The sequence below is a fragment of the Triticum aestivum genome, chromosome 2D (assembly GCF_018294505.1).
Source record: "Triticum aestivum cultivar Chinese Spring chromosome 2D, IWGSC CS RefSeq v2.1, whole genome shotgun sequence".
Classification (NCBI taxonomy): domain Eukaryota; kingdom Viridiplantae; phylum Streptophyta; class Magnoliopsida; order Poales; family Poaceae; genus Triticum; species Triticum aestivum.
In genome coordinates, this window is record NC_057799.1 from 646,865,975 (window position 1) to 646,878,451 (window position 12,477).

The 12,477-nt window shown below is 45.0% G+C and overlaps 1 protein-coding gene across 1 annotated transcript; it reads right to left on the reverse strand.

Moving 5' to 3' along the window:
- Positions 1 to 5,287: 5,287 nt before the first annotated feature.
- Positions 5,288 to 11,080, reverse strand: LOC123050780 (uncharacterized). The gene is made up of 6 exons (XM_044473516.1): positions 10,516 to 11,080; positions 9,210 to 9,259; positions 8,905 to 8,986; positions 6,806 to 7,279; positions 5,908 to 6,066; positions 5,288 to 5,763 (listed from the first exon to the last, which is right to left on the reverse strand). Exons 1-6 carry the CDS (start codon positions 10,987 to 10,989, stop codon positions 5,422 to 5,424), a joined length of 1,581 nt encoding a protein of 526 aa, XP_044329451.1. The 5' UTR covers positions 10,990 to 11,080; the 3' UTR covers positions 5,288 to 5,421.
- Between the last annotated feature and the right edge of the window lie 1,397 nt (positions 11,081 to 12,477).

Below are 12,477 nucleotides of genomic sequence, written 5' to 3' on the forward strand. Positions count from 1 at the left end.
TGATACTTCAAAAGAGATTGTCCAGTTTGTACACGAAGTGCATCCAGTTTTTGCCGTAACCCCCTCTACTTTTTTGCACATGCTATGTGGGTGAAATGATGGTACCATGCCAAGTTTCAGCCTTTTAAGAGTTCATTTGTAGTGCTTTTCAATTTCAGGGTCATTTAGTTCAAAACAAATCAATAAATGCATGAAAATAGAAAATGAAGGCAGAAAGGGTTGAAAGACGTGGCCTTGAATGGTGCATAATGAACGCACACAAAGTCTAGAGTTGTAATAAGTTTAGAAAAATGAAATGCCTTTGTAACAGATGAGTTTTTGTCCGAAACCCTGATACTCAAAAAAAGATTGTCCAGTTTGTACACGAAGTGCATCCAATTTTTTTCTGAGACATAGCTCCATGCAGTCTACACCATTTCCTAAAGGCCTGAGAGGAGAGAGTGAGAGGGGCGGCCGGTGTGGGAGGACCGGCGCGGGGGGATTGAGAGGGGAGACCGAGTGAGTGTGAGTGGAGAGAGGAGAGAGTGAGGGGCGGCCGGTTGGGGAAGATAGAATGGCTTAGGAGTAGCGCTACTGCTATGTGTAAACATGTAAAAATATACATCAAAAATACATTGATCATCAATGATCTTTTTGCTTACAATCTGAATTGTCAATATGAGTCCTCACCAGTTTAGGAACTGGTGAAGACTCATATTGCGGCCACAAATTTTACACATAGAGTTCAAATGAAGACCAAGTGCTTGTGATAGTCTGAGAAGTAACATATTTAAGGTGGTAAAAACCTTATTAGCGGAGCGAGGTGGGACTAAAAAACTGCTGAAAACAGCCTACCGCAACCTCTTTAGTACCGGTTTGCGGCAAGAACCGGTACTAAAAGGGGTTGGTGGGGCCCCAGCCCGCCAACAGCCTGCCACATCCTCTTTAGTACCGGTTCGTGGCACGAACCGGTACTAAAGGTTCGCCATGAACCGGTACTAATGGGTTCCACCCGCCTAGCCGTTTGAATCGGCACTAATGATCACATTAATGCCGGTTCAGTTACAAACCGGGACTAATGTGCTTCACATTAGGCCCTTTTTCTACTAGTGTCAATTTACACAAAGGATACAATTCCACTTTGAAGCTATATGAAAGGAAACTTAAAGAAAACGTAACAATTTAAGCTTAAAATTACTTCTCAAATGCATAGGCATAACAGATGGATACATAGGAAAAATATATTCTTTATAGGAAATTGGTGACAATAGGACCTGAGATTAATACTTGATGAATTATATTGACAAATCTCTTAAGGATAATGACAAAACGTAGATGTGCACACCCTGCACACATTTAGTGTTTTCAAGAGTTACATACAATAGCATGCATTTTCGGAGGATAATATAATGTAGCTACAGCAGAGAGGAACCACTTCTTGGTTGGAGCTTAGAATACTACCAAGTACCAAATCAGCGTGAGATTTCTCATATGCATTCACATGAATCATAGGTAAACTATGAAAACTTGCCCAATTGCGTCACCAACATGAATTGCCATATTCCTGAGGAAAAGTAAAAGAATAACTTTGTAAGATGTAAAACACAACCAACAAAATCTTTGTGTAGTTTATATATAAGTTAAGTTCTGAAGGTTGTGAGGTTGATACTTGACCTGTTAATGGAGGACTGTAAACAGAGATTAAGGGCAAATGTGTACAATCAGCAAATTGAAATATTGAATAACTCAAGAAAAATCAATGGTCGCCAATCCAAGTAGTCAATTCAACTCGAAGTACATACCCCAATTTTTGCAAAATGGAACCAACAAAATGTCTCAGTAAGAGAGAGGGCGAGTGAGATAGGGAGGGAGGGAGGGAGAGAGAGCGCATAAGTATGATAATTCATCTTGATGAAGAAATAGAAAAATTGAGAGAGCACACCTTCGCGGGGGAAATCAACCTGGACGCACACACGTAGATTCAAAAGAACTAATAATGCAATACCCATACAGCATTAGTAGAAGGACCACGGCTGTCACCACTGCGAAAATATTAGATGTGGTACTAAATCCTATCTAACCAAATTTGTAGAGATGATACACACACACATAGATTCAAAAGAACTAATAATAATACAATACCCATACATCATGAGTAAAAGGACCACGACCGTCAGCATTGCCAAAAATTAGATACGGTACTATATCCCATCTAACCAAATTATTGGAGATGATTCTCTACTTAGAAAGAGCACCTTACCTACTCCAGGTCTGCTAAGTTAGATGAAATCTGCAATATAGGGAAAGTCTAGCGAACTTGAGATCAAGATCAGAGAGAACTGCGGATCTACAAAAAGAAACAACAACAAAATCGTAATGGTTTAATGCATGCATCATTCAACTGATCATATACAGCTGGGATGCTGCATAATTTGCATGCATAAGATGTTTTGTACTCACTTGATATTGAGATTATGTAGAACAAAGGATGTATGGTGGATCTAACGACTCTGACAGGACGTGGGTCAGCCCGTTCATGCGGAGCAACTAGCAACGGCTGACCGACAGTCGTTCCCGAAGGTTCCTGCAAGGAGCTACACATCATCATACAGTAGGCATCGAGTGTCCGGCTGATGGTGAATGGCTTGTTGAGGGTAGGAGGTGAAATTGGGACCTAGACCATTGTAGTTATACTCGTGTACGGGGAGGGGAATAGATGCCAAAACTTCTGGACTTCTGGACTTCTGGACACATCTGTTGCGCTCCAAATTAATCTAGGATATAGAACGACAATGGGGCATTGTGGAAGGGGTAACGGCGGTAATAATAGAAACATCAAGAAGATGGACGAATAAACTGGAGTAAATGGACATCTGTCGTCCAGTGGAAGTGGAATCGTTCTGGCGATGGAAAGCCCAGCAACAGAGGTTGGCGCATGCGAGGACGATGATGCGAGGAGGGCCTGTGCAGCGGAACGTCGAGAGGCAGGGAGGTCGCCGGAAAACCAGCGGGTAGTTGGGCCAGCGGCCCTGCTGGAGGGGTGGCCCACCGCACGCAGAGTGGAGCTGGACCGACCGTCCACCGCGCCGAACGCAGAGGCTGCGGCTGCCTAGGGGCGTGAGAGGCGATCCTAGCCGCCATGCCGCACGCAAGGGGAGCTGGCCGGCGATCCTGGCGGAGGAGCGCCACGGCGCACCGCGCACGCAGAGGGGAGCTGGTCGGCGGCCCTTGCGGAGGAGGGCCGCGGCGCACGCAGCGGCTCATGCGATGGCCGCCGTCGCGCTTGATGCGATGGGGAAAGGGGCTTCGTGTTGGGTCTGGGTCAGGAAGGAGATGTTCGTGGTCAACTTGTCGTGGTCCTACTGCTGGTAACTGAAGCAAACGTGGCTGTTCTCTACTATGCTGGGTCCGCATGTAAGCCTCTAACTAAACGCTAATGTGGCAGTATTGCTGATGTGGATAGGCTGCATGTCAAGAGAAATAACATAGTGGGGATGAACTATTTAGGTATTATAGATATGGGGCAACTGAAAATCGTTTATATAAATGCTTCCTACTCAATTTAATATGTGTAGGTACTATTATTGCAATCCATGTTCATCATTTTTTTTTTGAAGGGTCAATCCATGTTCATCTTATGCCATGTACACCCCATATGTTAACCACACTAAATGTAACGTTAAGTTTAATCAACATTAGACCACCGTCCTTAATTGTTGCATTAATTTAACATGCCTTAACTATTGCATGTTGAATCCAATTTAACCTTACTCTATGTTGCATATCATCCATGCCATTTTGTGCATTTCATTCATGCTAATTTCTTCTAGAGTAGGCATTTTTCTTTTAAAAAATGGTCATTGTTCGACCTCAATCAAACAAATGCGAGGGCACTCGCTGGGAGTTCACTAAAATTCGGTGGTCCTATTTTATAAAAACAGGCCACACCAAATGACTAGAGGCAGGGGTGTATGTGCACTAAAATTCAGTGGTGCTTGTATTTTAATTAATGTTTTAGGGTTCAGGTTTTGTAAGCCCATATTCTGAGCCGTAGATTGTCCATTTTTTTGATTTTGTTTTCTATCAAATATATAATATATATAACAACCTAAAACAACATAGCTCAATTTCAACCGTATGAAGTTGCTTCCATTTAACTCTCTCCTGAAGACTAAAGTAACTAAATTCAGAAAAGAACAAAATAAAAACCAACGACAACTACCAAGTGAACCTGCAACGATCTACAATACTTGTATTTAATTAATCTTTTTAGGGTTTGGGTTTTGTAAGCCCATATTCTAAGTTGTAGATTGTCCTTTTTTGGATTTTGTTTTCTAACAAATATATAATATATAACGACCTAAAGCATCATAGCTCAATTTCAACTGTATGAAGTTGCTTCCATTTAACTCTTTCCTAAAGACTAAAGTAACTAAATTCAAAAAAGAACAAAATAAAAACCAACGACAACTACCAAGCGTACCTGCAACGATGCAACAAAGAGCTGGTAGTGCATGTATTTTAATTAATCTTCTTAGGGTTTGGGTTTTGTAAGCCCATATTCTGAGCTGTAGATTGTCTATTTCTCTTGGATTTTGTTTTCTATCAAATATATAATATATAACAACCTAAAAGCATCATAGCTCAATTTCAACTGTATGAAGTTGCTTCATTTAACTCTCCCCTAATAAAGGATTAAAGTAACTAAATTCAACGAAGGACAAAATAAAAACCAATGACAACTACCAAGCGAACCTGCAACGATGCAACAAAGAGCCGGCGACCGGATAAGAGCTATACGACCATTAATATACCATAGATGCGAATCGATCAATATTTTCCATGCACTTTTTGTCTGCATAAAAGAGATTATAATTCCCGGACTCCATTACCGAAAGGGTACACATATAAGTTCGTCACTACCTGCTTATGTTCATATAGTACTAAAGCCAAAAAGCACCTACCAACTGCTTGTGTTTCTAATCATTCAGCTTGTAGTACATGCCTCCGTTCTGACCAGTTTGCTTACTCCTGAAGGCATCCAAAAGGAACGAGACTGAAGCTCGCTTATACTCCCGAAGGCACCGAGAAATGGCCTTACTCGCGGGCATCTGTACGCATACTAGATGAGATGGATGATCAATGAACAGATTAATACATTTCACGCATAGTCTTTGGTTTGATAAATAGAAACGGACAACAACAATCACAAAATTTCATAAAGGAAAAAAATCAGTTCATTACTACTACCCGCCTTGTGCTCTTACTACTAGTGCCAAAGAAGAGGACATATATAGGGTGAAAGCATAATAACAATCCAGATTGCAAGCAATGTCCGGAGTTCACAATTGCTTCGCGAGAGAAAACGAAAAGATCCCGATGGATTACCACGCCGAGTGGATCCATCAATCATCGCGTCACCAGGCCTGGCACTATTTATATTCATAAAAATGTGAGGATATGGCGGAATTCATCTCTGTCAAGGTGTTGTTTTGCAATCACCCTCGTCTCATCGATGTAGTAATTGTCCCATTCATCAACACTAACAGGCTCGCTGAATGAATGGATATCATCGGTAAGTCTATTGGGATGTGCCACTGGATTTATTACCATACGTTCAAGCACAGTAGCATTCCCAAGGATGTAGAGTGCCAGCTCAATTAGCCCCAACACGTGACAAATTCCCGACATGTGGACACTTCTGAGGTGACGATGTAGAGGCCCCTGCACAGCTGTCACCATCTTCGGTTCAGGAAGCCAACATCTAGGACCATTCTTAATAATCTGCGTCCATATATCCATTCATTTCAATATACATATGTGTTCTAGTGGCAAGATCAAACATAATAGCAGAAAATGTTACTCCCTACTAAAGCTGCGAAAATTAATATGGATCGGAGGGAGCACCATAATGTTTGGCTCACTTACATGCAGTTCCATTTCTGCTAAGAGAGGTGTTAATTCCAAGAGATCAACCAGTCCCAAAACCCAACTAGTATCCTCTGGATCAAAATAGTGATCAAGAAGGTTCATGTTCAGATTCCTCAAGTTGCTGAACCTACTCTGGGCTTCAGTGAATCTTGGCACCTGGAACAGAAATAATGCACGGCCTCAACAATATAAATTAATTTGATGCCAATGCACGTGGCAAATCACCATGCGCCTGAATGTAATTATGGTGATGGCAAAATCAAAGGAAATACTATGAGATACTCCCTCCGTTCCTAAATATAAGTCTTTGGAGAGATTTCACTATGGACTACATACGGAGCAAAATGAGTGAATCATACTCTAAAATGCATCTATATACATCTGCATATGGTCTATAGTGAAATCTCTACAAAGACTTATATTTAGGAACGGATGGAGTACTTCTTTTCAGGAGCAAACCTGATCAACATTCAAAAGTAGGAATAGTCACATGAGGAAGGGCAGTTGGAAGGTCGGTGAAGGTGAACCTGAAACCATAGTCGTCAAATGAGTGCTCTCTCATGTTTGACACGAATGTTGCCTCTGACAACTTCAAACATTGAATGAGCACAATTTCCGTCAGAACCTCGTCAAGCTCAAATTTGGTAAGATTCGGAGCACACAACTCTATAATTTTCAGTTTGCAATGGCGCACACGCAGGTACCGCAACCGGCACAGCTCCTGTCGTATGCGTAGACTTGAGAAGGAGGAGCACCGCTCTATGCTTATACTCTCGAGAAGAGCACAGCTCAGCAACAGGCACTGGAGATCACTTCCACTGATGGATACCATATTTAGCGTGAGTTTCTTAAGGTTTGTGAGACCACAGAAACTGAGGGGCAGTTTTAAACATACGTAGCCCAGATTAAGAGACTTGACACAAGAGCCGTTTTGACCACTGAATTTGCACAGAGGGAAAATATACATGTTCTTGCAACACGAAGAGTCGAAGTAAGTGAATTCTGTGAAATCTAGAGCAATGTGCTTAGCCCTTGACGCGGTGCCGAAGTTAACCCATCTATCAATATGATACTTGTCATTTCTGCGAAGACAAAATTCGATGACAAACTTATCCAGCGTAGTGGTACTTGTAGTAGAAGTAGACCACAGTGGGCGCAATAGATTGTTCACATTGGTGATGAATTCAGTAGTCTCAATTTTCTGGTTAGTAACAACTACAACCAAAACCTGGGTCCTGGCTAAGAAGGTGTCTAGGGTGAGCACCAGGTCTGGGTGGCATATCCTTAGCTGTCTCCATTCACGAGAGAGTATGCTCATCCTCACGACATCTCTGATAGATAACCGCGACAGTATATCATGCAGCACATCCTACAATAAGCGCGAGCAGCAACTTAAAAGTAGTCATGAATCAGTATTCATACTCCTTGTTGAAGTCAAGATTTAGCAGTGTGTGAAAACAGCGATCCTTACATGGGGCAGAAGGTGAAGCTCCACCGCCACCAATGATCTTGCCATCCTCTTGGAAGAACCGCATTTCCTTTTTACAGAGAATTCTTGACTGCTAGTAGATCCACTACTGCTTCGTTGGTCCATCAGGGTATCTGCATGTCAGGAGAGAGTACAGACTTGTAATGTTGGAAGAATCCATGTCCGCCGTACTTCTCATTTCATACTATTATTTTGCTGCGACGACAATGTTGTTTCAGCCTATCATGAAGCAATTCTGAATTGCCTAAATGTAGGACATATCAGTTCAGTACTCTACCTGCATCTGTTCATCACACCAAAGCTAAAAGAAAAGGCCACAGATTGCATGCGATGTGCGCGCACAAGTGAATTTTCGGTGCACTTACTACTAGTTAATCATTTGCCATGTACAGTTTGAGATCAATCGATGCAAATATCGTGAACACAGGCATCTTAATAATAATTTACTAGGCTGGATGAGAAAACCATAAGGCATAACCTACAAGTACAAGGATGTCGGCAACGAAATATACAATCTGGAAAGAAAGAAGGGCACGAGTCCATCAAATTTTGTTCCAACAGGGATTAGGAATGCCCCAACCTTGCCTTGCAATAAACCAATTCATCAAGTAGCAGATCGCAAGGTACCTTCGGATCTCGGGAGGACGGAGTGGCCTCCGGAGAGGAGCGTTGGGGCTGAACAGGATTGCCGGACGGAGAGTGCAGATTAGGAAGGACGAGACGCGCCGTAATCCTGGGTCGCCGCCGCGGAAATCATCGCCTTGGAACGGAGCTCGCCGCCGCCGTAACCACTGGTGGCTCCACGGACTAGCATCGGTTGCTCGGGGAGAAACACAAGGAGAGCAGGGATTGCTATCTGGACCGCAATTTCAAATCCAACGGACAGGTTTCTGTGGGTATTTTCTAGAAGTACATACGCATTAACTAGTATTTCGCTATTTTTTTCTCATGATGACAGGTGGGCCCCACAAACATGTGCTGCATAATTCACTCATCCTGGCCTTTTCTGTTTGGATACGGTCTCAAGGTAAAAAAGATCGGGATTGAAGAAGTCAGGGTATCAATTTCAGGGATTCGGATGTCAAGGTTCGTTCACGACATGCTCTACAGACACAGGGTTTAAAATAGACTTTACTCCGCTCAAACCGGCGACACGGCGAGCACAACGACCTGCCTATATCATCCGACCTAGGACGGACGTTACAGAAGGCGCCGCGCTGGGCCTCGCTCACGACTGCGCCCGACACCCCACAATAACGGTGGCCCCGTGCAGGCAAGTTGTCCACCCGTCTATGGCCCACCTAGCCGGGTCGCATGGCGTCGGGACATATCAGACAGCTCGCATCACCCAACATGGCTCCACCGGACCAGAGCGCCTCGGCCCAAAGGCACCACCAGGCAGGTCCGCTGGATAGTCACGTGTGGGGCAACACGCTAAACGGCTCTAGCAGGCGTCGGAAGCCGCCCAATGACGGTGGCCTCGGGCGGGCACGCGGGCCACCTACCATGGACCACCCAGACGTGGCGCCACAGTCTGAGCTATCCATAGAACCCCGTTCCCCCATCGTCTCCATCATTGGTAGGTGCCTGCCGCACAAAAATACATCAACGGCTGAAGCAAAAAACGTTAGCGGTTGCAACAAAAAAAGCCACTGACCATAAATGATCTAGCAAAAAACATTCACCAGTCCCCGCACAAATCATCGTTGGTTCCAGTAAAAATCACCCCTTATAGCATTGGTCCCGTCCCTGGACGCGAAAAAAGAAGCGGCGACGCCTCCTCCACCGCAGCCAACGACCACCAACACACCCACTCGCAGCTGGTTCCAGCTTCTCCATAGCCAGTTGCCACTCCGTATGCTGACGGTTATAGCGAAAACAACTATTAGTTTTCAGCTTCACTATCAGTTGCAGCAAAACGAGATGCTGGTTCGAGGTCCTGCTTCACCAGGTGCAACAAAACCGGCTGGTGGTTCCAGCATCGTCGTTCGCTCACCAGGCTGCAGCCGCCATCATGGTCACCCTCCATCCCGTCCTTTGTAGCATGCATGCGCACCCGACACGGCCTCAGCACCTCTGTCGCGGGTGCAGACCTAGGGCACTCTTCTCACAACGCAAGCGGTGGCTGCACCTTGGTGGGGAGCTGTAGCAGCACGAGCGGGTGGATTGATGGGAGACGGGAGTCGACTTGTTGCCGTGGGAAGGGAAAGAGGCCGAGGAAAAAGGGGATCGGGAGGTGGGAGATGATGGTCCGGGTTGTTATCGAGTAGAGATAAGGGTAGATGAGATAAAGCAGTGGTGGGGCCGACGTGTGTGTGTGAGGCAGCCGGCCCAAATCTTAGCCAGCCTGCCGGCACCAAACATATACCTCTGTCGAAACAATATCCTGTATGAGAAACTCGAAAACGCATTAACATATGGGTTTGCTACACGCCGCCCGACGGATCCGCCGCCTCGCAAGCCATCAGTTCTGACACCTCTACTTGCAAAGGTCTTGTTGCGAAAAGAATTGCAACATAGGATCATGTTGTGTTTTTTTGGCAACATTGGTTGTGTTGCGGTTTCTTTTATGAAACATAGGTTGTCTTGAAGATTTATTTTTAGATCAACAAGGGACTAGTTGTAGAAACCCTTTCAAAAACAATGGACCACTTGCAGAATGTGAGATTACCTCCGGGCCGTTTCACTAGCCCATCCGACGGACATGGAGGCCGCTGACGCTCGCACAAGATCAATCGGTTAATGTATACTCCCTCTGTCCCAAAATAAGTGCCTTAAGTTTAGTACAACTTTGTGCTAAAGTTAATATAAAGTTGAGACAGTTATTTTGGGATGGAAGGAGTAGCAAACAATATTAGAATTGTTTAGCAAGGACAGATATTAGACCAATTGGCGGAACAACATTTCTTCTTCTTTACGCCCATAACATCAAGATTAGTTGTTAATCGGCTTGCATCAACATATATAGCAAATTAACACAAGCCAAAACATATTTAGTCTTAAGCATCAGGAGCGTGGATGTATTGCTGGATTGATATGTATCCTAGCCTACGTAACGTGAGTACTAGTGATCAAGATTGCAGCTACTCCCAGCACCACGAGTTCTCCCTACGGACCTCCTCCTCCTCGTCGGCGGTGTAGTCATTGTGGATGTAGAAGTGCGTGCGGATCTCGTCGGTGGTCTTGCCCAGCATCTGGTCCGCCACCGTCCGGCATGTGAGGTCCAGGAGCCCCTGCATCTCCAGATAGTTGGCCGCCGCCATGAGGTCGAAGAGCGTGTCCTGGTCCACCTGCACAAACTGGTCGTCGAAGCGCCGCAGGGGGTCGTCGGCGGTGGGGGCGTCGCGGTACAGGGCGCCGTCCTCGTCGGAGTGCCGGTTGACGTACTCGAGCACGCGCGAGAGGATGGGGCCGGTGACGGGCAGCGGGATCACCTTGTTGGTGGCCACCATCGAGTCCTCCTCCTCCTCCAGCATGCCCTTGATGATCGCCGACGCGCCGCCGATGGCCTCCTCCGCCACCTCGAACTCCTCACCGTCCGACGAGTGGAGGCGGACCATCTTCCTGTTCTTATTAGTGGACGACGACATCGTAATTGTTGGATGGATCTCTCCTCTTCCGATCTTCGAGGTTGGGGTGGGTTTTGCGACGGATCGCTGCGTGTTTGTAGGACTTGATTAATCGGAGTCGGTTCAGAACGGACCGCGGCCGACTCCAATTGTTTGTACTTTGTACTCTTCATCACCGACATTAAAACAAACTTTTTATATATTGGAAAAACTGTTGTCACGTACGTAGAGCGTTTTATGTACACATCTGCGACACAACTACGTGCAAACCAAACCTATGGCTAGATGGTTAGAGGGACAGTGGTATCCTATGGTTAGATGGTTAGAGGGACAATGGTATCCCAGCCTACCAGGGTTCAAGTCCTGGTGTTCCGCATTATTCCTGGATTTACTTTAGGATTTCCGGCGATACGCTTTCAGTGGGAGGAGACGACGAGGCGCCTACGGTGACTTCGTAAATTTCAAGATGACATGCCGGCTCAATCTCTCGAAGGTGCTCATAGGGGTAGGGTGTACGTGTGTGCGTTCATAGATGTGAGTGTATGCGCGTATGTATGAGCGCTTGCGTCTGTACTGATGTTCAAAAAAACTGAACAATACGTTTTTCATTTGATGGTATACTATGATAGTAATACGTGCCGGCATCAATCCAACCAACAAAACAAAAAATCAATAGATTCTGGCCAACATGGAACCAAAATTGTATTTTCGCAAAAGAAAAAGGAATGAAAATTCCCTCCATGGGCGGAACTAAGCATATTTTAGATGATTATATAGGTTTCTTGTGGTGCAAGAAACCATAACACTAGTAGAAAAAGAGGCTTCCATACGCCCCATTAGTCCCCAAAATAATCGAACCGCGACCAAAGGGGTCTTTAGTCGCGGTTCGGGAGGAGACCCGCGACCAACTATCTGGGCCCAGCGCGCTCGGTCGACAGCTGGCGGACGGGAGGGGCTTTAGTCCCAGTTGGCCTGGCCAACCGGGACTAAAGGTCCTCAGGCTGGCCCGAAGGCCTTTAGTCGCGGTTGGCCAGATCAACCGGGACTGAAGGTTAGTCCTTTAGTCGCGGTTGGCCAGACCAACCGGTACTAAAGGGCCCATCAAACTCTACCCCACCCCCCTGGACCGCCTTTTCAGTTTTAGAAAAACCAAAAGAAAATCATGAAAATGTCAAAAAAATAAAATAAAATAAGTTTCTCATGTGATATGTGGTCTAGTTGTTGGGAAAATTAACAAATATGAATTTCGACTTTATTTGCAAAATCTCTCTGCAATTTCTTAAAATGGGCATAACTTTTGCATACGAACTCGGATGAAAAAGTTTTTTATATGAAAAATCATCTACTCGAAAAGTTACATCCGAATTTAACCGGGGGAACCCCGTTAAACATTTTCAAAATCCTCAAAAACCTAACAGAAAAAAGATACGGGGCTTTTAAGATCTGGAGAGGCAAAAAAATTCAAAAAATTTCAAATTGTGGTCAAACTGTGGTCAAACAATGGTCAAA